We start from the raw sequence: 26,607 nt of genomic DNA, 5'->3' as shown, positions 1-26,607 counted from the left end.
TGCGAGACATGGTTCGTTCGGAAAGACCTATCCAGCAAGCTACAAGTATTTGTCAACAAATGCTTAAGGCGAATCCTGCGGATTTACTGGCCACGAACCATTTCGAACGCGGAACTGTGGAGACTGACCAAGCAGAAACCTATCGACCAAGAAATCCTCATTAGAAAATGGAGGTGGCTGGGGCATACCCTTAGAAGACCTGGAGAAACTCCTTCGAAGCGCATACTCACCTGGCAGCCACCTGGAAGCCGTAAAAGAGGCCGCCCTAAAACAACCTGGCGACGTTCTGTGGAGAGTGAGGCAAAGGTTATGAGGATGGAGTGGGAGGATCTCGCAGCCGCTGCCCAAGATCGAGTCAGATGGAGATATCTTCTCAAAGCCCTTTGTCCCTGCTGAGGGATGTCAGGATGGATGTATGTATGATTGGTCGCTACGACATCAAAGTGTTCCAAACGTTCTTCCAACTCCACGGTAAGACCTTCGACTACAAGATCCCGATGTCGACAGTTCTGCGACTGTTCCTACTACCCCACAAGGAAGGAAGGATACCTAGAAACGCTGAAAACACAGTAACGAGGATAACGCGAGACGAAAGCCCGCAAAATATGTATTTCGCCGAGTTATTAGCGAGTTGTTCGGTGCAGTCAAGATAATACGCTATTAAATCAACGAGTTGCCGCCATGCGTTTGCGAGGCAGCTTCCATTAATTAGCCGACGCAAGTTTCGCTATAAATTCACTCGAGTCTCGGAAGTTTTCCCGTTGCTGCCCCTCATCTTCACCAACTTCACGAGCCGATAAAATAAAATATTCGCGCGGCAATACGACATCCGCCCTAATTGCGAGAAATGACGCAATAAATTGCCGCCAAATCTTTCCAGCCGGTTAGTGGAAAATCCGCCAAACAAAAGACGAACGCAGCACTAGGGTAAACGCCGCCGTTGGAAATAATATCCCGCAATAAAACCTAATTTTGTGAAAACTGTTTTATTAAATGAAATGGACAAAAAGAGGTCATACATTTCCTTTTCGCGGAAATTGATTTAACTTTTTTTATTTTTGAGAATTTCATACTACTTTTCTATTCATTTATTTTCGCATATTTTACATAGCACAGAACCATACTTTTGAAACTATTTAACAATGTTGTGTCTATGCGCGAAGTTTTACTAAAAGCGAACTTAGTTCCATCCGTAAACATTCGCTACACCACAATGGACTAAGCTAATTTGCATTTATAATGAAGTTCCAACGTTTTGTATAACTTCCACTATTTTTAAAAGCAGTTTTAACTGTATTCAACTGTGCCGTGTGACATTATTGATGAAGGTGTTTCATGTTTTAAAAGGCATAATATTTCACAACATAGTAATTACATTTGACACGATATTACTTAAAAACTACCTAGTGCATATTAACTTCTGTAAGTTTTAACGGCCATGGTGTGGTCGCAATATTTAAAGTACACCGCCGCACCGCAATCAGTTTTCTAGATCCAGCTAAAAACTTGGCCTTCAATGCATTACGAATTCATTATCGCCTCGGAAAAGCTTCGTAACGATGAAAAGAGAGGCACAGGGCGGGACTTGCAAATGAGTTACGACAAGAAATTATACGTTTAATGACTTCGTAATTACTTACCAAAAGTACTTTTTAATGGTTTATAATTTAGCTATGCAACAAATTACTGAGTCATTACTATATTTTTTTATTCAATTGAATTATATATCAAAGAGCTTTCAAATGGCGCTTTATACAAGAGAGGCTCCGTCGGTGCCAGCTCATCTGCTCCCCTCGTGTCAGACATTAGGTCAGTCTTGCATTATTAACGAAGCAACAGATCCCACTCTCGGCGAGATTGCCAATTCGATACAGCCTAGATATTGATCTAGCTAGACGCTGGAGCACTACTATAATACCTAGGCACCCACGTGTCTAGACGTGCAGTTGAAGTTCCAGAAATAACAGGTCAGGTTGCAGAAAAAAGTAATCTATGAAAAAACTATATTTTTACATTGATAAAAAATATTAGATGACAAAAATATGTGCTGCGAGTTGTGAATGCAACTAAATAGGTATTTCACCTAAGCAATGTTCTTGGAATATTTGATATTCAACTAGATAAGATGAGATTTTATATAATATAAGATTTCAATCTTCAAGTTATAAATAGGGAATACACGATTGGTCAATTCTTACTCCACTTAACAATTTATAAACAGTGCCAGTGGACTAATGTATCGAAAATAAAACCTTCTGGAATGCGAGCCAACTAGGTAGTAAAGTATGCCATTAAGAGGAGATAAAAGCAGCAGCGAAACCATTTTAATTTTAGACATTCAGCGTTCATAATAGCTCACATCGCTATACTTAGCAAACACGAAAGGGAAGTATTTTTGAATCTATGACACAAATATCACTACAGAGAGCTTTTTAGCGCCGAAATGAACGAGGAGAGAATAATGAAAAATTAAAAAGTTGCTAGCGACCGACTGAAAATGATACGAAACGGCAGCCACGTTAATATCATATAAATTCATATCACCGATATGTTTGCTCCCGATAGCAACCAAATTGGATTTTGTGCGAATGACGCATATTTCAACTAAAGTAATTAATTATGTTCGAGCACGGGACCCGACGCAATTTAAATTAATGCAGATTTAAAGAAACCATAAATACTCATAAGCGTTGCATTAAAATCCGAGGTTAATTATTATCCACATGCCATTAACGTCGGCATATTTTTTGGTAATTGGCGATTGTTTTAATATTATAATACGGTCACCAGCTTAATTGCTATTAAATGCTAGGAATAGATGTAGATAGGTACATATCCAAGCACGGGTGGTTATAGAGAAAAAAACGTACTGAATCTGTACTGCACTATGAATAACATTGACCACACAATGCCACTGTCAGTGACATCAGCCACTGTACTGTTTTGCATGGCCATAACAGTCTATACCTACCGATCTAACTCGACAAGGAATTAGTTGATTACACAGAGACTCTTAGTGACCATGTCTTCTATTTATTTGAGAATATTCTTACGTTTATGTATAAGTTTGGCTAAAGGGCAACCAATTATTAATCGAGATCCCACGGTATGGCATCATTATCGACGTAGATAAACGTCACTTTATCACGATTCCCTTTAAACGCAGCTATGAGATTGATGGGACATGCTCTAAACGAGTTCATCTACGTCGATAAAGATGCCATGCCGCGGGAGCTGCAAATTATATACACACCTAGTAAGAGGCGCCGTGACGTAGTACCCGTAGAAGAAGATGGTGAGGAGCGAAACGAGCATGGCGGCGGCCACGCACTTGCGCACGTTGACGTGGCTCGCCAGCCAGAAGCAGCAGCGCGGCGCCGGCGCCTTGTGCACGTACTCGCCGCCCTCCAGCAGCGGCGCGCGCGACCCCGACATCGCCATCACACTATAACACACTACACTTAACTACCACTGTCTATCGTCCGGCGTGACGCTTTCTGTCGCCACTTGCCGTGCTTCCACATCTCATAGTTGAGCGCGGTGGGGACGCAGCGCGCGGCCATCTTGAGCCGACAACGGTTTCCGGTTTAAAATGGCCGCCGACGCATGGCGGGGTGTGATCATCACGAAGGCGGGCGGCGCCTGCGCAGACCTCACGACCGGCCGCGAGTCCCGCTGCCACCGCTCATTAGTCTTATCTGCAACAAACAATACAAAATTAGCTGACTATAGGTACAGTTTTAGAATTTCGCAACCGTATTGAAAATTTAAGCTGCCACAAAATTAACCTGAAATAGACCGAATTAATTATTATTACTAACTGAAACCATAAGCATTTAATTGGCGGCGTTTGGGAATTTTAACGCTAAAGCTTATCAGAGTAGAATTAAATTTAATTCAATCTACATTATCGGCCTAACTCAGTATTACGCTTCATGTAGCTACGAACGTAAATTTAGATTTATCAATAAATTGTGAATGCAGACATCCATTAGCTTAATGCTCAATAAATTGTTGATTCACTAAGCTAATATCGATGTAAATGTAAACGGGTAGATCGCACAAATTGATAGTAAATTATTAATACAGTTGTAGTCGTAAATAACCTTAGAGAGCGCTGAATATTTCACGAGCATGGATTGTATCACAAGACAAAAGGGCAAGGACTAGACAGACAGAAATAATGGGGGTAGTATTCAGCAGGAAATGTACCTACTTGTTATGGAGAGATGTGTGGTGATATCTACCTACATTAAACAACAAGGCTATATTTTTTTAACACTACTTATTTGATTTTAGCAGGGCCATTCATAGTAATATGGGATTGTATTTTTAAGTATTTAAAGATGATCGTTTATATTGAAGAGAGATTTTTTTCTTTATCATACTTATACTTAGATTATTAAAACCATTCACCAATCACAACCCCAACTTTATTCATGCAAAAACAGACGAAATCGACTGATCTTTCCCCGTTTTATTATTATAAAGTATTTTGTCGAAAGCTGTAGGGCGGGCGCAAAGGGCTAACATTGAAACACTTCTTCGCAGCTCGTAACAAATCCATTCAACCGACAAATTGGACAAGGGCTTCAAAATTCAAAGTTAAATTTGATTAAAAAGTTGGGTAACGAACGCAAACCCCAGTCCAGCTCGCGATCGCCTACCTATGTGTATTCTGGGACCTTCTGAGGTATACAATAAAGAATTTAAAATGTAAATCGCAGTGTAAAACTGCAACCGGACAAAATATTCTGGCCAGAAATACCGACAAATTGAACTTTTTTAATCAACGCTTTGAAAAAGAGACAAAAGGGCTTGCACGGGAAGTGTGAACTCCTATTTACTCTCTCCGCTGTCACGTGACGCGCGGAAACGCGATACAAAGAGCTGAGCACACACGAGGCGGAGCTCTGCTACAAAGGCAAACATTACCCGCCGATACCATGTATCAATGCGAATTAATTCCCTGCTTCATACCAAACACAAATACTCGACTTGTATCACAAATCTCTACAACGTACTTAGCAATGTAAACATTAATTAAACACACATTCCCGTGCGGGATTGATTTGCTCACCCCAGGGTAGTTCCTCTCATTAGCATCATTCTATTTATGGACGGCAAAAAATATGCGTCGGGAGTGAAAGAGAAACGCCCACGGAATCCTTGATCGAGTGGCCCCTTGAATATTAACTAACTGACGACCCGAGCGCCGGGACCACCAGACTCATTCTAGAGGTTAATTCCGAATGGACACTAACTGAACGTGCTTTCTTTTACGACAACAAATAAAACCATACCGGGGTGATGCTACTGTACAATAATTGGCATTAATATTTTTACGAGCAAAGTTTGTGGCTGAAGAAATTAAAGAAGAACGTCAAATTAGATGTTTTAATTAAAAGTACAGGACAAAAGGCGGGCGTCCGACGTCTGCGGTGCCATTTCAAGCAGTGATAAGGTAAACGGTTTGAACGGAGCGAGAGCTTTCAGGAAATGCGCCTGTCGAAGAAACGAAGACAATGTCCACGCCGGCCCCAAAGGAACAATAGCCCTCTTAACAGCCACTATGATGGCCCCGCTAATAAACGAAGTGTAACATTACAAAGGCATCTCGCAAGACGTTCCGATAATGTTGTGTCGTTAGCGCGGCGGAGGCTCCGCGAGACAATACGCGGGGCGGCGACGGCGGCGGCGGCGAGGCCAGTGTGTGAATGCGCCACAGCCTTTGTCCTAATATTGGGAGGAAAAATCGGAAATAAACAACATATTGAAAGCGGAGCTCTAAAGAAAGACAAATGCCAGAGCTACGCCCAGCTGCGCCTAATTTAAAATGACAATATATTGCTACCATTTGGGCACAATAAAATAGGTTAAGTGTTCCGTATCATACGAGGGTCCGTTGTAATCCGGTATTGGGGAGTAGCGGAGGATGTATACGAGGCATTCATTGTGTTAGTGTGACTGAGTGCTATGATATATCCTACACTGTGGTCCAATCAACAACTAGGTAATTTAATAACTCATGTTCGTAATTGTTTAGTTATATGCGTTTATCAGGATGATAAATCAAAATTATGTAACTCAATGTTGTTATGTTATTGGTATTACAAGACAGGCCTAATCGAATGGTTGGGTGGTATTATAAGAATACATAATACTCTGAGAATTCGCTTGCAATAAATACAGCTGGTGTTGATTATATCTAAACGATTACTTGCGAAGTTTGATAATTTACACCTTTACTTATTAACTCTCCAACAATTTCACAGTACCATAGATTACCTATATAAGTAGGTATGTATGCCTTTCTGCGATTCTAAAGTCATGAATACACTAAAGGCAGCCGTAGAAGAATATAATATTAAAGTCTTAGGATGGGTTGCACCATTTAACTTTAACTATTACAAACGTCAAATCTCTTGAAGATTGATCTCTCTCGTCAAGGGATTTGACGTTTGTAATAGTTAAAGTTAAATAGTGCAACCCACCCTTACAAGTATAAAAATTATACAAGATGTAAACAATGGTCAGTGCGGGATAGTTAGAAAATGGCACATTTATTTGTATATGTTTTTAGTATATTGGAAAAACCATAAATAGATAATGAGACCGGCTAATAGTTTTATCACAGGACAATTCTTATTATAACACGGGACATACTGCGCAGCATTATGTCCTCAGTGTGCACAGGGCTTAAAGACGGTCCACAGATTCGAGCGATTAAGCAACACCATCTTATAACTAAGTGAACAATGGGCACAATGTTTCGGATTAGTCGGCAATATTCGGGGCACCAGGAGTCGCGGCGCGGGAAGGGACAAACTTCAATATAACTTGGCTCGTTCACTACACCTCGCTTCCGAAACCCGTAGAATAATGGGCTCAAATTACATCATAAGGTGACTTCTAGTTTGTTATTCTATTAGTTTCCCGACTATAGGTAAAATATGTTCTTGTTTGCGTATCTTCAAGTGATTTATGTACTTCATCAAAGCGAAGTAAATAGTATAACGGATGGATCTAAAAAAAATGGGATGTAAAGCGACGATATACTCTACACATAAAGAAAACTTACAAATATATAGCGATACAATAAATCCACGAAGTAAATTTATCAAATAACACCGCACCGAAAGCATTCCATCTATTCCCGCCCGACACCATAATGCCAACAGAGGCCTCCAATAATAAGAGAGAGGTATCAGATATGTGAAATATTCAGCGGGAATGTGTATCAACTACCCACAAACGAGGAAGGACCTCGTATAAAACGGCAATAAGTGTACGGGATCCCGTTATGGGGTGTTCTTATTACAGTTTGTGTAGTTTTAATGGTAAACACGTCGTAAAACTGGGTCACACTGGTGAATTTTGCCGCGTAGTTTTATGGCTTCGCCTGGGCATACGCCGAAAATCGTAGAGCGTTTTTCGGTGGTTGCATCCGGCTGCAAAGTAGGTATTGGCTGGGGTTGTTCACCAATTTTATAAAAATAATATCTGTTATAATTATAATAAGAATATTTATGTCATCATCTCACACACGGTGATCCGAACCCAACCTAGACATAGCCTGTAATATGGGTATCGGACAGATGATATATCAACTCAGACACATAGAGATACATTATTGTAAATTAAGGTACACATTAACACCCTATTATGAATTCGATTTGTTCTCATATAATTAACTTGAAGTGTCGATTTTTTATTTTTTGTTGTTTAAATAATTGTTTTGCTTTTCTTTACAGTTCAACATTTCAACAGAAAAATCTACCCACAAAGTAACGAACGACAAAGACTCTACAAATAACGCAACAAACGTACCGGTTACGATTAATTACCAGCGACGAAAATAAAAATACCGACCTACATCACATGTAACATCTCCATCACAGAAATCCACCAACATTTATAAGAGGTAGTTGCGGAAACGTCACTAGCTACAGGGAAAGGGTCCCATCACATCACAGGAGGGTCACTTTAGGTCACCAAAAGCAAAGTTTCGGAGCGCTACTGAGGTAACCACGAGTATGGTCCTATTGGTTCTGTTTATCTTTTGAGAAACTCTACCTAAGCATGGACTTAAGTCCTATTGCTCTACAATCCAGTCAATCACAGCGCTACATTCTACGCCGAAGTTCCGTTGTGAATGTTGCAGTAGGTATAATGATTTAACTTTGTTTTATTACACACTAGCTGTTCCCGCGCGCTCCGCTTCACCTTAAAAAGTTTTCCCGTGGGAATTCCGGGATAAAAAGTAGCCTATGTTCTTTCCTAGGCTCTAAACCGTATGTATACCAAATTTCATTCAAATCCGTTCAGTAGTTTTGGTGTGAAAGAGTAACAGACAGACAGGCAGACAGACACAGTTACATTCGCATTTATAATATTAGTTAGGATACCAATTATACGTAAGATCTCGTTCGTTCGTTTCCTGTCAAGCTGGAGCAACCCTCTAGCAGCGGTCTCGCAAATCGTCCGCATATTTGGTCAAGATTAATTGGCCGGCGCATCATCTGTCAAGCGTGTGCCCACTGTGAGAGGTTTTGTTTGTTACACTAATAGCGTAGCGACTCTCTCTCTCTCTCTCTCTCTTGTCTTCTCTTCTTATTGTTCTTGGGTAGCAGCCTGCGGTATTTGTTTATGTGTAATGTGTTAGGGAGTAATGCGTGGATGAGTTTTACTATGGACACCAATGGAGGAGTTAGTGATTAGTCGTTAAATTTGAGTAGGTAGTAGAGTCTTAGTCTGGAGTAGGTACTACTAAATTGTATTCTTAATGAATTTCATAAATTAAGTTGTGCATATTACACCTGTGTAGCTACTTAAGGCAACAAATAATGTTACCGCTTTGTGAGACACGCATCAAACAACATAAGCAGCACGAACGTCGCTCTCTGAAAGAACCCTCATTTACTGTCGTAATGCGTATAAATTGATTTACGTTTGCTTCAGGCTTACTTTTGTTGACGTTTAAATTAAAAATGGTACGAGTATCTCTTACTTAAAACGTACCGGATCAAAAGCTTACCTATGAGATGTCAAAGGAAAAATCTTATTTTCCTCGAAAAAATATCAAATAAATAGCTACATTCAGACAGGACCACATTCATGTTGAATAAAAACCAAATAAATAAGGATCTGTACTGTGAGTTCGGAGTGATTTTACCACTGAAATTGGCTAAAATGTTTCATATTATTTATGTTTGATATCATCTTATCATTTAGATTGGTCATATTAACTTGGATATAGTTATATGGCTTAATAAGTAATAGGTTTTAAGTCCATTATGATGACAATGATATGGAAGATAATAATCTTCGGGGCACGCTAGTGTCAGAGTTAAAACAACTCCGAACGCATGCAGTATCTACCAATTCAAAAACAGCCTGTCAGAGTAGCTGAGAGATTCGTCCCCGAATCTAATACATAATGCATTAGTTGGATCTTTCAGCCAGTTGTTTCATTTACTAAATGCAAAGTTGCAGTACAACAACAATCGAGCGCTAATTGTGATTCCTCTAATTTGCATCCGCGCGCCGTCCATTTGCAGAGGTGCCTACAAAAATGTACGCCGTACCCACTGAATCGCCATACCCATTACCCATGGGGTATTTAGTGCACGAGCAATGAAACAGATCCGCTTACAAAATGTCGACACCAAATGATTCCAATTTTTTTAACATTTAATTTAGAATATTATTAATATATTTACGTTTTAAGTTGGTAATATTTTGATGTGCTGTTAAATGTACTTCAATATTGCAGACGGCGTCATTAACCTAATTTATTTATTTATTTTATTTATTTTATACTTTATTGCACAAATATGAAATGGTTTTTGCAAAAATCTTTTCCGTTTTGGAGTAATGTTGGTGCTATTGTCACTGGAAATTTTTCATTGCTCGTGAGTGTCTTATCCCATTTAGGATGCCAGAATTTACCCTTATTTACACTGAATGAAATCCTAAGACACGAAAGTCCTTGAAGATTATTAAAGATGAGCGCTACGGTTAAATAAAACGTACTCGTTATTATCTCATTTTTCTTTCACATGTTTTCCACGTGAGCGCGCATCCTACGCTTCCATTACAAGTTAACAAGTAAATGTAGGACGCGGAAAGAGTGTTTCATATTCATAACTGCCATGATACATGTTTTAAATTGAAAAGCAATTATGTGTATCCCGAAAGCGGCACTCAGCAAATGAAGGAAAATCAAACCCGCTGCCGGGTATTTATTGGCTTTCACATTCGAATTAAAGTCCGATAAATTCAGCAACAGAGGCCGCGCCTGCACTTAGCAATGCACGTATTAACCGAACCATGTATTTGAGCCATTAGGCAGTTATTACTAGCAATTTGATTCCGCGTACCTATTAATGAAGAAGCGGCGGTTCAGGTACGCGATGAAAGTCCTTGAAACACGCAAAGCCTTCCGTATTGTTTAGCAGGCAAGTATGATATTTTAAGGAGGAATGCACTGCAGTGCTTGCTTTAAATTATGCTAGTGGCACTGGCTTTACACGATTAGAGTAAATTTATGCAAGACATTATCCGAGGACAGCAGCGTCGCATAACAACGCCTTCAGTGTCCGCCGGCCGGGCCGCAGCGCGCTTCCTTTATGAAACTCCCCGATGAAATATGAGTGTGTGCCGACATTGCATGTTATTGCCGCGCTGAATGTCTTGCGATGAAATGTGGCCGCTTTTTATAAGGCTCACTGTTTTAGCGCTTCGTTCGTACGTACTTAATCAGGAATTCAGGTTGGAATGCCTTTATGCAAATGTTCTTTTAGCTAATGGCTTTTAAAAGTCACGATTGTGGTAATAATGAATGCTTACATGAAGTGTTCATTTTGATAGTTGTTTTCGACGGTAAAATCTTTAGAACACGCGTGAAATTTGTCCCAATTCAACGTATAAAACGCTCGGCCGGTCCTGTATTATTCAGGGTAGGCACTCGAAAGCGGTAGCGTTTTGTTAATTATATTTCAGCTGTGTTAATGCATTTTTCCTTAATGACATCCCGGGCGGTGGGCCACGGTCGAGTGGTGATCCGCCCCGCCATTAGGCCGGGCCACTCACTCGCAAATCGTCCGCATATTTTGGCCAAGATTAATTGTTCTCGAATATCATCTATCACGGTGAGCTCTCCTGACGTCCACAGCAGTGCGTACGACGTTTTATTTGAGGCACAATGCCCCTCCGGAGCACGCCGGCTGGCTAATTAAAATCTTGTCTGAAATAATCTCTGCGACTGAAGTGGGCGCTAAACCCGCTTCAACATCAGAGGACCTAATGGGGTATTAGATATGCTGTTTATGGTTTTTGAAACATTACCCCACTTTCATACGCTCAAGGAGAGAAAAATAATCTAGTGCCATTACTCAGCATAAGCAGCAACATTAAAAGACTTGCGGGAGTAAATTCTAATCCCCGAAACACCTTAAATTTATTAGGTGAAATTAGGGCGATTATATACCCCTCGGTAGATAAATCCGAGTTAAAAATTCGCTACGCTGCGTTTACGGACAAGAATAAATTGTGTCAATCTTTTTTCGCCGGAGACGGAACGAGTGTACGCGTCTGCATTTTCAGCGTGTAAAGTTCGAGTATCAATCAAGCCGGCCTTTTTTCAATAACGCTACCACAGGGATCTCTTTCGGGGCAATTTTTCAAGTAATTTCGCCCTTCGCACGGGTCCATTGGTTTATTCACTGACAGCGAATGTTTCCGCTCATGTGTAAAGTGTATCAGGCGCCGGCTGTTTACAAAGGCTTCGGTATTACAAGTCACTGTGACCGAGTGTTTTTGATGATCGTACGTCAGATGTCGCCATTGTCACACTGTGGGTTACGTTAAAAGGCTTTTATTGTAAATTGCCGGCAACATTAGAAGATAAGAACGTATGCTATTCAGTCGGGGTTAGAATTAATTGGGTGCCGTGACAGAAGGACGTAGAGATTACGATCGGTATTTTATACTATTCACTGTGTGATCGATAATTGCATATTCTAAGGGAGGATGATAATGTTGCATGATGCAGGACAAATTAATTTATATGAACATTGTCAATTGTTTAATTTTTAGGTTCCCTACCACGAAACCTTTGATTGTCCATATCTATTTGTCTTTCTAGACTCTATATTTGGCGTGGAGATGTCGAGCGCGCGCTTAATTCCGACTCACTCTTGGCTGCTTTTTTACTGTTCTGTGTCACAGGTGTCTTAAATACGCGATGGTGAGTTGTGAACGCGCCCTAATGTCGCAATCTCAGCGGCGTCGCGGGTGCCTAGCGACTGCACCGACGCTCATTTTTCATCTTAAATGGCAAGCAAAGCGCCCGACGCCTTTTATAAACTTTTTGTTTTTTTACCCGACTATAATGTCCGAATGTGGCTCCAACACCGTTGTCGGATTTATTTTAGCTGGGTTTTAAAATATGTATTTTTAATTTGATTGAACCAATCAACGTATTCGTGTAAACCGTCGTTAGTGTGTTAAGTAAATAGGTAGTTAAAGAAACAATTATAATTCATCATCATATAAATAGCACATACGATGATTCAATTAACTAATTAATGTAATTGACATTATGACATTAAAGTTAAATAAGAGCTTTGTCTTGCAACGAGACTTATGTACGATGATTTTTTTACATAATAATAACTAACTACAAATCTTAAATGTACTTACATATATACAAAATTATATAATAACTAAAATTTTGGCATTATCAAAGTAGAGTGATGACTCCGGCGGGTACGGAACCTTTCGCAGTATCAAAGAAGGAAGCAGCCGGCTTAATAGTGCGATACCTTTGAACCGAGGCACGCCGTCACGATAGCACAACGAGGCGATGAGATAAAACATTATTTCAGCCCAATAAACATTTGGGTAATCCATTGAAATTCAATGATTGAATGCTATTTTAATAATATTAGAAAGGAATAGCATTTATTTTGTTTACTATTTTGTTCACCTAGACCCAAAACAAGGGCTGTTATATGTTTATCGTGTATCTGTTCCGTACGGAACGTACGTGTTCTGTACGGAAAAACTATTTAATAAAAGTACATTAAATTTTAAAGATAAAATTATCTCGCTGTGTTATTATGGATGGTATAGTAGTAAATTGTGCGAAGTTGCGGTTTTGTCGGCCAAGTTTATGAACCGTAACTCTGAGGGAAAAAGTGAGAAAAGTTGCGGAAACTTTGAAATACGACAAGCACGGTAATCTTAACGAGTTCCGACAAAAACAAGCGAGGGAAACCCCGTGGGACTTACGCACTACGCACGTTTTTATCTTATCGAAAATATTTAAAAACCAAAACATTTAATATCTATAGAATTAGGGTATTTATTGTAATAATTAACTTTCCCCTAAACGATACAGTTCAAGCATACAATAATCATTATCGTTATCAACTAAAATAACCAGTTGTTGACAACACAAATTACGAGTACGTATAAAAAGTTCTAATTAACCTTACCAATACGATGCAAGCTTCTGTTCCAAATGGAATCACTTAGAGCCAAACCTATGCGTGATTTGACGAGGGTGAACAGTAAACCGATCGACATTGTGGGTAAAACCCACCTATGAAAACATTCAGGAATAACAGCTATCATTATATCGATGCTCCTAATACATATGTATGAGATTCAACCTTCGTTATTATCTACCCCTCCGCGTAACGGTAAACTTGAAAGACAAACAAATCAACTGTATCATGACATAATTTATCAACTTACCAAAACAACTTGAAAAGCGGCCTGTCCCTTCGTTTACAAGTAATTTTCGTACAATAATACTTATGAAATATAACAAACACTAAAGTTCAACAGTAATTACGTATAGAAAGTCTTATGATAAGATATAATAATGTAGAATTGAGTACAAACACGTATAAATCTAAGAGGAGGCAACACTATTATTGTCACAAATTTCGTACGCGACGGAGGCAGCGCGCGGCGCGACACGACCGTCCCGCCCGGCGTCTGAATATCAACTGACTGAAAACGACTACGAGACTACGAGATTCAGTGCTACGAAGCTACGAGGCGCTACGGCTACGCGGCTACGGGCACGGGTATCAGTTTTGTTATGTCTTACGGCAGGATGATATCGAATTACTTTAAAACATTAACTGTTAGCTATTTCCAAGGCTTTTGCGGAATTATTGAATAAACGCCTCATCCAAAACACCACACTATATACGATCAGAAGTTCTTAGCGTCCAGTATTTGTCTCTCACACAAGTTTCGCCATTAAACCCAAAGTTTCTTCCAAATGACATATCATTCTTTTGTGAATTTGTTATACATGTATACTATAAAACTTTAGTAAAATAATGGCTTTGATCAAGACAAGGCCATTATGGTATTGGTGAGCAGAATTTCGGCCGAAAGTTTGTCCGGAGAAAAATAGGGTTTCCCCGAGACACAGACAGTCGATCCGTTCGCCTCCTTGCGATACAGCGCACGATCGAATCAGATTAATACTAAGTATGCCAATAAATATTGATGCCGGCTTCTTTGTCTTGTACGGCAGAATCGTTCAGTTTTATTGATGGCACACTTATTTCTGTGTGACAAATCACCGATACTACAGATACAGATACCTACTGTGTATCTTAGCTAGGTTGTTTGACGCTGAAATGTCTTTTGTATTTGTTTGCAACTTACAGTTTGTAACTAAGTTTATTAGTACAGTCGCTGAAATGCATTTTGTATTTATTTGTTATACAGTGTGTAACTTATAGTAACAGCCTTAAATATTATCTTTTATATTAACAAAGCTTATGATTTCACCATTTCTGCAAAAAATACTAACCATAATAATATTTGAATAAAGTTTTTTTTTATTTTGGTCCATTTGTTTCAGGTAAGAAGTTGAATACAATATGCTATGCTATGATTATCCTAATGAATAAACTATTAGCGAATGACAAAGATAGAGTGATGGTTTAAATTAAGAAAGATTGAAGGATTGTTAATATGAACATGTCTGTGGCCCAAAGATTACGTTTGTACCTACCGTTTCTAAGAAATGTGGTACGAGCGCTAATCTTGTACCAATTAGTGTTGAAGAAAGGTCAAATAGTGATAAAGTATTAATCGCATTAGTAGCTTAACTACATAAATAGGTTAAAGTGATTTAGTTACATGACACAAAGAGGTGTCCCGCTCTAGTTATTGTTTTTTCTTTTAACCCCCGACAGAAAGACAGGTGTTATATGTAGATTTAAAGTATCTGTGTGTATGTCTGCAGTAATGTAGCTCCCTAAAGGCAGAATTAATTTAGATTTTTTGGATCATAGATAATGTATTCTATTCTATTCTCTCTGGGGGTGAAAGTACCTGCACCTGGCTCTCTCGGGTGGAACCTTTGTGCTGTAGGGATGATATGTACTCAGGTAGTGACGTAGGGTACAGAGTTAATATAAGTCTCAACTTATTATTAAATAAATGAGTATTTACTGGACAGTCGCGTGTTTCACTTGTCTCGCCTAAGCCATCCCTTACATGGCGACCCTGCCATGTTTGGCAGCGTTTCGGTTATCGCGTGCAAAATAAGTGTGACAAAATGCATCGCATAATATATTATATCGTCGTGTCGCGCGCGCAAGGAACTCTAAAACTGTTGGTGTTGTGTAAAAATTACTAAAATGTGTAATTCCGTGCCCCCTCCGCGCCAAGAAAATAATAACTTCATGACACAAGTTGGGCTGAAAAATTCTTTGAACCAAGAATCAAATAATATTCTCGGTCACTTGAATCACATGAACTGGTATATGTTCCTGCTGCTGTTGATGCTGGCTGTTGTGATATTGTTTTTTCTGGGCCGATATATCAATATAAGCTGTAACAAGAAGATAGAGCGGCGTGCGGCGGCGCAGAGCATGAGACTGCGGCGAACCACTTCGGGCACTGGCATGGGCGCTGGTGATGATGACGACTACAAGCGGCAGCACTTCGTAAAACAGTGATATAGTGAGAAAAAGTGATTAAAAATATGGCCTCTAAAGTGCAGTGAGTACCAAGTGCGTTAAAATAAAAATCTATCGGGACAATTATTATCGTCGCGTATCATATTACTCAATACTATGTATCATTGTAACTGTAAAGGGTAAGGTATTCTTATTATTTTGTACTATTATGTTATGGAAGGTATTAAACAGTTCATAGAAGAATTATTAAAAGTTAAAACATATTTAATAAAGATAGGATCAACTAGAAGGAGAGGAGAAATTTTAGAAAAAAAATTAGCTGAGGCAAATGTATTAAAATTGCAGTTTGAAGCTTTGTTACATGAAATAAGTTGTGCCTTAAATGTCGTAAGTGATGAGGAAACATTAAGAAATATATATAGGGATACTGATAAATTTGAAAAAATATATAAAGAAATTATATTATTGTGTAAAAAAGAAAACGAAACAAGTGGAAAAATGGATTTTGATTTAAAGGTAGCTCTGAATTTATTACCTGTTATGACAGACGAACTTTCTAACACAAAACAGTTAATAGACGGGGTAGAATATTATAATTCTGTTTTGAAAAAAGAATCGACAAATAATTTAATTGCTTTTATACTAAAAAGCCGACTTTCCCAAAGTGCGAAGCTGAAATTGGAACAGAATTATGATACTGTATCCGATTTACTGAAAGATATGAAGGAAAGGCTACTTCCTAAGAAGTCCGCAAGTGCTATTCAAAAACAAATGATGACTTTGAAACAAAATGATTTAAGTATTGATGAGTTTGGCAAAAAACTATCCGAAATGTTTGTAGATTTAACAATTTCTCAATCAGAAAACAACTCAAACAGCTTTGATGTTTTAAAGCCACTGAACGAACGTCAAGCGATAAAACAATTTGCAGAAGGTTTGCGTAGTCGCAGGTTAGGTACTGTTATTTCTGCTAGAAACTACACATCTTTAAAAGATGCCATACAAGCGGCAGTTGATGAGGATGCTCCATCGACACAGGCAACTGAACTTTTTACCATACAGAGAAATAATAATAACCGTAATTTCAGAGCCAGGACATTCCGTAACCAAAGGGGTGCTCCATTCTCGTCGTCGAGTTATCAACAAAGAGGTGCGTACTCCAATCGAGGTCGTGGCTATGCTAATACCTCATCTGGCAGAGGATGGCGAGGACAACCATCGGGACGAGGTTACATGCGACCCCGGAGAGGCAGATACACAGGTAATTCTAATAATTACTTTAACAGGGGACGCCGCCCGGAGCAGATTCATGTCTTAGAGTCAGACAACAATTCCAAATGCATTCCGGAAAACCAGTTTTTTCGTGACTAATCACCATATATATGTTTGCAACGACAACTGTCATATAAATTTATCCACTAACCAAAACTATGTTTATACTTGGCTGTTAGATACAGGCGCCTCCATATCGGCAATAAAATATAAACATGTCAGAGAACATAATCTTCCAATCCATAAAGGTAGCATCGTCATAAATGGTGTAGGTGGCAAAGTCCAGGCTATGGGATATATTTACTTACCGCTGCTAATCGATGATCAAGTTTTGACGCATGTGTTTTATGTATTTGAGACACTGCCTTGTAAGGCTGACGGCATAATAGGACAAGACTTTCTGAATAAGTATAAGGCTGTTTTAAATTTCAAAGACAAATACATCTCATTTCAAAACAATTCAAGTATATTCAACATTCCACTTATAATGAATAATGATTCTTCAATTCAAAATAACTTTAATATTCCAGCGAGGTCAGAATCTATACATTTCCTTAAAATTGATATGAAAGAAGAATGCTTGGTTTGTGCAAGTGAGATTCAGGAAGGGGTGTTTATTGCTAGTTCTCTAGTTGCCCCAATTGACGGTCAAATACCGATCCAAATTTTAAACACGACTGAAAATAACTTGACCTTAAATGAAATTAAACCGCGTATACAAAAGGCTTGTGATTACGACATTTGTATTCTTAATGAAAATAAAATTGATGCAAATCGCGTAAAACAATTATTTTCATCATTAAAATTAAATTACCTAAATAAAGAGGAACAAGCCTCCATAGAAAATTTATGTGCAAAATATTCGGACGTATTTTTTTTAAATGGCGATAAATTAACTACGACTCCAATTTATAAACATACTATTCACTTGAAACCGGGCACTGATACCGTTTATTCTAAGCCGTATAGATTACCATATTCACAAAAAGCTGAAAAACAAAAACAAATTGATGAAATGTTGAAACAAGGGATTATTGAACCCAGTCAGAGTGAGTGGTCAAGTCCAGTACTTTTGGTTCCTAAAAAAACCGATGTCAATGGTGAAAAGAAATGGAGATTGGTGATAGATTACCGAAAATTGAACAACTGCATAAAAGACGATAAATTTCCGCTTCCGAATATTGTAGAAATACTCGATTCTTTATCCGGAAGTATATACTTTTCTCATTTAGACCTATATCAAAGTTATTATAATGTTGAGCTAGATCCAAACAGTCGTAAGTACACCGCATTCGACTCTGGGCAGTATCAAATGACTAGGATGCCCATGGGTCTAAAGACAAGTCCCAGTTCATTTTCCAGAATGATGTCTATAGCTATGTCTGGTCTTTCTTACGAAAAATGTCTAATATATTTGGACGATTTAATTTGTTTCGGGAAAAATTTAGAACACCATAATAAAAATTTACAGGCAATTTTTGAAAGACTGCGAAAAGTGAACCTTAAATTAAACCCATCAAAATGTACTTTTCTAAAAAAGGAGATACTTTATTTAGGCCATGTTGTATCAGCTGATGGAATTTTACCAGATCCTGATAAAATTACAGTTGTAAAAAACTACCCAATTCCTAAAAACACGGATGAAGTAAAGAGATTTGTGGCATTCGTCAACTATTATCGAAAATTTATTCCTAATTTCGCGGAAATAGCATATCACTTAAATAAAATGTGTAAGAAAAATGCCGTATTCGAGTGGGATGATAACTGTCAAAAGTCTTTCGAAACGTTAAAAGAAAAAATAATTGGTCACCCTATTCTTCAATATCCCGACTTATCGCAAGACAATGAGTTCTTACTACAGACTGACGCATCAAATTACGCTCTCGGAGCGATGTTATCGAATAAAGATAACAGGCCGGTAGCTTTCGCTAGTAGAGGACTAAATAAAGCGGAAAAAAATTACCCAATTATTGAAAAGGAATTATTGGCCATTGTATGGGCTGTGAAACATTTTAGGCCATATTTGTACGGGCGAAAGTTTAAAATTTTTACGGATCATAAGCCATTAGTATATTTATTTGGTATGAAGGACCCTTCAAGTAGGTTGACCAAGTTTCGCCTTACTTTGGAGGAGTACGATTTCGAGGTAGTATATGTGAAAGGAACAGATAATGCGGCTGCAGACGCATTATCCAGGATATGTGTGAGTTCACAAGAGTTAAAAGAGTTGAATGAGCAAGTTATGAATGTGATGACGCGTGCGCAATGCAGGAAAGTGACTCAGGATTCTCGGGATATTACTATTCCTACCGACTGCCGGTCTGATCAACCGAAAGTTGTAGAAATGTGTAATAAACCGCAGGATTCGGTAGAGCTTCGATTTATAGATAATACTTACTTGCGAGAATTGAGATTAAGAAAAAATATAGATAAAGAGAGCAATTATTTATGTTATGATTCAAGTAAAAATATGATATATATAAAACTAGCTTCTCGATCACAACCGACGCCAAGCGCTTTTGTGAGAGAGCTTAGTAATTTTTGTGATGAGTTGAATATTAAAGAAATATATTTTTTACGAAATAATGAAAATAAAATATTTGTTGAAAAATTAATGCGCGAAATAAAAAGTATAAAAAAATGGTCCGGACCACGACTTTGTATATTAAAAGATATTATGAGAATTCAAGATAAAGATGATAAAAGGGTAATTCTTAATGACTTTCACCTACTGCCTACGAGTGGCCACGCAGGCATAAGGAAAATGTTACATAATATAAGAAAATATTACTTTTGGGCAGGAATGGAAAATGATATTAAAAATTTCATAAAAAGGTGTGACAAATGTCAAAAACAAAAATATTCGAATCACTATGTAAAAGAGCCTATGGAGATTACAACAACTGCAAACACAGCATTCGAAAAAGTTTATTTAGATGTAGTTGGTCCTATCGATAAAGATTGCCATGGATATTCATATATACTAACCATACAATGTGAATTAACAAAATATGTGGAAGCTTTTCCCTTGATTACTAAGAGTTCGACGGAGATTGCAAGGTGTTTTGTTACTAATTTCCTACTAAAGTACGGGGTGCCAATTTCCATCGGAACCGACAGAGGGGCCGAATTTATGTCAGCAACATTTACGGAGGTATGTAAACTTTTAAAAATAAAAAAATTAAACTCTACTGCCTACCATCATCAAAGCATTGGTGCGTTAGAAAATACACACAAAGGTTTAGGAAATTATCTACGCATACAAACTGACAACAGACCGGAAGCATGGAGCACGTGGCTTCCTTATTGGTGCTTTTCATATAATACTTCAGTACATTTTGAAACAAAATTTACTCCATTCGAGTTGGTGTTTGGGAAAAAGTGCAGTTTGCCATCTAATTTAACCAATGGCACAGTTGAACCTCTGTACAATGTTGACTCATATCCTCTAGAGTTAAAGTTCAGGTTACAAACGGTACAAAGCGAGGCTAGAAAAAATTTAATTAATAGTAAATTAGCAAGAAAAGAGAAATATGATTGTAACAAAAATCCAATAGAATATAAACCAAACGACTTAATTTTAGTAAAAAACGAGACAGGTAATAAATTACAGAATATCTATTTAGGTCCTTATAAAGTTATTAGAGATATGTCACCGAATGTTGAGATATTAAAAAATGGTAAACCAGAAATTATTCACAAAAACAGAACGAAATTGTATTACTTACCTTCCTAGTAATTAAGTGTAGTTATTCTATAACATGTGTTTATTTTAATAATGTGTACTCGTGTAATGTTGTACCTACATGTATACCTTTTATATGTTATTCATTTAATCTTCAACATTATGTAACCGATTATGTAATCGCATTAATCTACATTTTTATAATTTGTATTGCTATACAACAAAACAACAATATGTAATCTTTATGTTTTGTTTTTTCCCTCCGATGGGGATGTAGGGATGATATGTACTCAGGTAGTGACGTAGGGTACAGAGTTAATATAAGTCTCAACTTATTATTAAATAAATGAGTATTTACTGGACAGTCGCGTGTTTCACTTGTCTCGCCTAAGCCATCCCTTACAGTGCATATCCCCAAGGTCTAAACTGCCTTCCTAAGCTTGGACCATTTCCCACCTCGCTGGTCCACTGCGGGTTGGTGGGTTCACATATCTAGATGTGCTAGATCTAGACATGCAGGTTTCCTCACGATGTTTTCCTTCACCGTAAGAGCGATGGTATACATTGTACTTAAGTTAAAAGAACTCATTGGTACATGTCAGCGCCGGGATTAGAACCCGCATCTCTGGCGTGAAAAGAAAAGCGGGCGCTTACTCGACTGAGCTACCACCGCATAGATAATTGAGTGACATTGCAATTTCTTTCTTTTTTTTTCTCTTTTTATGCACACCTTTAATATAATTTCTCCTGTACTTCCTGTGGGTTGACTGGTAGAAAATGCTTTTAGCATTAAGTCCACCCTTTGTACATTTATTTATATATTTGTGCAATAAAGGATTAAATAAATAAATAAATAAAAATAATGTAACTTAGAGTGTTTTTTTTTTATCAAAATCGGCTTAGCCGTTCCAAAGTTATGCGACTGTTATTGTTGAATGTCTGGGGTTTTTAACGTTGGCTATGTTATTTTTTACTAACACGGCATTTGACATACAAATACAACAACACCATAGAATATTAGGTTTTATGATACATCCCGAGTTCGCGTTCTTCTACGTTGTGTATATTTTAGTCCATCCATTATATCACAAATCACAACTAAAAAACACAACATAATTATGTATAAGAGTAATTACAATTATTAACAACAATCAACAATTGATATAAAGCTGAAGCAGCTTTTAATCAATAATCAGTTTGTAAATTGTTGAAGTTAGCAAATTACAAAGGCAGATCGCTTCACCCGAACCACGCACAAAGTAGGTGCATGACTCAAGAGGACGACCTGTACCCTTAAAAAATATGGACGCCAATGAAGGCATAGCCAAGCGTTACCAAGGCCCAATAATTTCCTTACTCAATAGATTGAGGCACGAGGAGCAGAGAGCGCCCGCTCACTTCTATAGTTGCGTGTAAACCAAACCATACCGCGATGTAGAGCGCGCACCCCGGAGCCATCTAGTGGCAGACCTGGTGAAACTCACCAATCACAATATTATTATAATATCGAGGTCTTAATAAAATTGTACGATAGAAGAACTGCCATTTGGTACAATCAGCCACTGGGGGAAAGATTTTGAGGATACAACAATATCCAATTGACTGCGAAAAAATTCCGTCAAGTTGACATTAACAATCTCTTAAATTATGAATCGGATTAATTAATAACCCTTCAAGGAAAACGGAAGTGGCTGGATGGCACTGCTGGAATATTTAATTAATACATAATATTAAATTAATTTCAATTATTGTTCGTTAAATTCAGAAGGGAAACGTGGAAGTGACACGCCTGAAACGATTCCGTTACGTTCCAGGAAACAAACATGGGAAAACGGCAATATATTTTCACGAATATAATTTAAATACAAGTTTACAGTTTGGGAAGTTTCCTACTTGTAAGTGCACTGTAATTTTTATTAGCTATCTCTGGTGGTGAACAGTTGCATTAGTTTAAATAAGTAGTTAAAATTACAAATATTTTTTTTTTTTACACCACGCGAAAGTATAGTATGTGCATAATACAGTATAATAGTTGTTATTGACAGTAAATAAATTTTATAAACGCTCAACAATAATAGATAATCAAAGTTTGTTTAGTTACAAAAATATAATGATATATTTCAAAAATATGATTATACAAAGATATAAATATATTGCAAAATAATTTATATTATAATAAAACTCATGTTACAGCCTTAATCGCAACGGGATCTGATTTTGAAAAAAGGTAATCCTAATATAAATACAAATTATATTAAAACAGTTACCACCTAATTCTGTCACTACATCACCAACAAGCGTGCATACTTCATAAGTAAGATAAGTTTACTGTTCACTTGTTCGCGCTATCACTCCTGGGCCGGGGCCCTACAAACCTGCCAGCCACTGTGAAAGTAACTTTATTCCGTTGTAACAAGAGTTACTGCAGCTAAAGACAATTTAACAGATACATAAGCTGTGTTCACACGCGATGCTACCGTAAATAAGAACTCTCTAAGAGGCATTGTGTCGGCAAACACCGGGCTTGCTAATTTATAAGAGCTGTTTAAATGTTGTTCGCTGCAGTGGTTTTTGGAATTTAATACTGAACGTAATAATAAATTAAATATTATTTTAAGCATATTAATTTCTGACCACATACAAATTTGCAATAAACACTTAATACCTTAATGCATGTCCTATATTTTAAACGTGTACGTATATGGTGGTATGGTTTACAACGGCAACTAATAATTCAGATCGGTCGGTAAGTTTGTACTCAAGACTAAATTTTCCGTCTAAAACACATACTCAGATGGCTCATGAGACGCGAAAGTTAGACACGAAGCATAATGGCGTCTCGACTCTAAGACGTAATGATTAATGGCAAAGTTAAAGCCCAGTCAAGACTTAACATGTTCAAAAATGTACAAAAGATATGAACATGTACGATCACGTACGTCCATCACAGACTTAAGTACCGAAGCGTCACAAATTACTGAAACAAACAAAAATATGGGAATACCTGTGAGTTTTACGCGTATTATACGGCTAAATTAGACGTGTTATTTGAGTACACAAACAAAGCGTGTTCAAAGAAAACGAGACCGAAATGTGTGTTGTTAACTCAAAGATACTCCCTAGAGCGTAAAGGTAAATTGTGGCCGTAAGCTAACCGTAACACTTTACGTGCCTCATACCATCTCCATGCATATGTTAAGCCAACAATTGACATTTCCAGTAACCACTTTAGCTTTTCTAAGAGCTCTATTCTGTAAGCTAATGTAAAGGTGCAGTGGTTCATTTATGAAAGGTTTACGGCCAGGCAGCCGGATGTTTTATTCAGGCCGTCCTCCCGAACCCCCATGTTAAGGCGCTTCGGACCAACTACGCTGATATCGTGGGTTTGAGCCGGCTGTAAAATCTCAATTACGATTGTTTCCACTCGTATACTTTTACATACGCGTGTGAATTTTCTAGGTATTCGTAAGATAGCATCATGAAAAAGTCAGGTTCTACAGAAAGTTCTATAACTAGTTATTTATTGTCAATTTATGCAAAGATCCTTGGGAATTCTCGCCTATATGGCTACGAAGGTTCGTCTCAATGTCATGTCATTATGCTAAAATATCATAATTCATAATATACCAATAAAAGTACCTATATAAGTGTGTATTAAGGGAATTTTAATTTAAAATTAACAAGACAAGACTGATACATCAACAAAAACTATGAAGGTAACTATTTATAATGTGTACACTATAATTCATATTGAAAACAGCTGCTCTTCGAATATAAAAAAAAAAAAAAAAAAAAAAAAGTTATTTATTATACCAATCATTTGCACTTAATTTAGGTAATTATTAAAATAAGGTAACATTATGTTATAATGGTGCAATGGATTCTAATAAAGTAGTCGCTCTGACACCTAAGGTAAGATAAAATCTTGAGATTTAGGTGTCAGTGCCCTCCAGTATTTGACAAATTTGTTTATTTCATCCTTAATATAGCAGTACCTACAGTCCTACAGCAACATAATTTAAAAATGAACTAGTGTTTTTTTTAATAATATTCTGAGAATATTGGTAAACGAGAGCTCAACAATTTAACAAAACTTACCTATATACAAGTATATTTATAACTACATATTAAACCCGTTATGTACCTACTCGTAGGAACTATGTAGGCATTTCGCAACGTAATGTATATTGCATCGCCCGAGTACACGGCCTGTGCATATTTCTTCTGCGTATTCTGAGGAATACCAATAATGAAATGAACTTTTATAATTTTGAACACGCGCGTTCTCTTATTAGCATATTTTTTATAAACCCTTTGATGATTCCAGAAGAGTTTCGCCAACTCCGAATTTATGTCAGTTCTTAAAACATCAGCACAATCAATACCACAGTGTAAGTAAAAACTAACAGTGGTAAAAAGCCTTTGAAGTGCCTCGCGATGAGAGGATGCGTTATTGTGTCTGATATTGCAAATTTATACCTTAATACAGTCAATTTCACTTTCAAACAGAAGGACACTCTAGGTATTGTCTGAAATGTCACACATTCTCGTACCTCTATGGTGGAAACGCACCCTTATCAAATTATTATATTTAATTATTTATCCTACTAATATTATAAAGGCGAAAGTTTGTCAGTGTGTGTGTGTGTGTTTGTTAATTCTTCACGTCAAAACTTTAATGAAATTTGGTTTAGAGTTAGCTGACACTCTGCATTAACACATAGGCTACTATTTATCGTAGAATTCCCATGTGAAAACTTTTCAAGGCTAAGCTAAGCTCGCAGGAGTAGCTAGTTGCATGTAAATTAAAGTAATGCTAATTATTAATGCTAGTTAACCTTATTATGTTAGTATACATATTATTTTCTTGTACCTAAAATTTGATGATAATACTAATATTGAAGCAGTGGTTGGGTTTCTTACACGGTGACCGTACCCCTTAATTTCGTAAGAAACGAAAAAGTATAATACTGGTTGTGAATTTTAAATCGGCAAATTAGCAAGACAGGAAAAAGGCAAAAATCGGATTTGCATGCAAAAATTAATTAACATTGTTACGAACATAATGCGCGGTGTACAGGTAATGTTATTAACTTATTAAATACAAAACAAACTAGACTATTGTACGGGGCGGCGGTAATACGAAAATGGCTACTGTTACTGAGGCTAAACATGATCATTCATTGCAAAAGCATGCCGTATCGGCTGCTTGGTATTCATAGCTCTTATGACAGTGGAATAGGGTAGTGTAACACGCTTAGCCGAGTGAGTTGTAGGATGTACCATCGAGGACATCTACGCTGGCTCGTTTTCAAAACAAAATCCTGTGCGCAACTTCTCGTGTAGCATGTGTACTACTAGTAAACACGGTGGAAGGCTACAAGCGGCTCTAAGCTTTAAGGTAGGCTATAGGACAGTTCTCTGATAGTACCAACGTTGTACGATAACGATAATGGCCAAAGAACACGAGTTGCCAGTCAAAAGGAACAAAGCCACAAAGCTTCATGGGAATTTCACCACATTTTCATGAATTTCCCATTAAATCCTTTTCTACTTTTAAAAGGATTAAACTGAAGTAAAGCTTAGAACGTCCGCGTACTAGCTATTTAGTTAAAACTTTGTTTGAGCCAGTTAAACTTTTAAACATTTAGCTAGAAGCGAACAAACACCAGTGGGGAAATCATATTA

The 26,607-nt window shown here is 37.6% G+C and overlaps 1 protein-coding gene and 1 non-coding gene across 2 annotated transcripts in view; both read right to left on the bottom strand.

The window, feature by feature from the left end:
• Window positions 1-26,607, bottom strand: part of LOC105391393 (bifunctional heparan sulfate N-deacetylase/N-sulfotransferase) — a 95,477-nt gene that overhangs the window by 36,510 nt on the left and 32,360 nt on the right. The window contains exon 2 of the mRNA XM_048629326.1: window positions 3,254-3,698. Within this exon, the coding sequence (XP_048485283.1) occupies window positions 3,254-3,441 (188 nt within the window). The 5' untranslated portion in view covers window positions 3,442-3,698. The remainder of the gene's footprint in view (window positions 1-3,253; window positions 3,699-26,607) is intronic.
• LOC119690499 lies at window positions 22,146-22,293 on the bottom strand. Its single transcript, XR_005253602.2, has one exon. It is a non-coding gene; the product is annotated as a U12 minor spliceosomal RNA (small nuclear RNA).

Source organism: Plutella xylostella, chromosome 22 (genome assembly GCF_932276165.1).
Source record: "Plutella xylostella chromosome 22, ilPluXylo3.1, whole genome shotgun sequence".
In the NCBI taxonomy this organism is placed as follows: Eukaryota; Metazoa; Arthropoda; class Insecta; order Lepidoptera; family Plutellidae; genus Plutella; species Plutella xylostella.
Note: the sequence above shows the minus strand (reverse complement) of the source record. Positions and strands in the feature narration are given on the sequence as shown.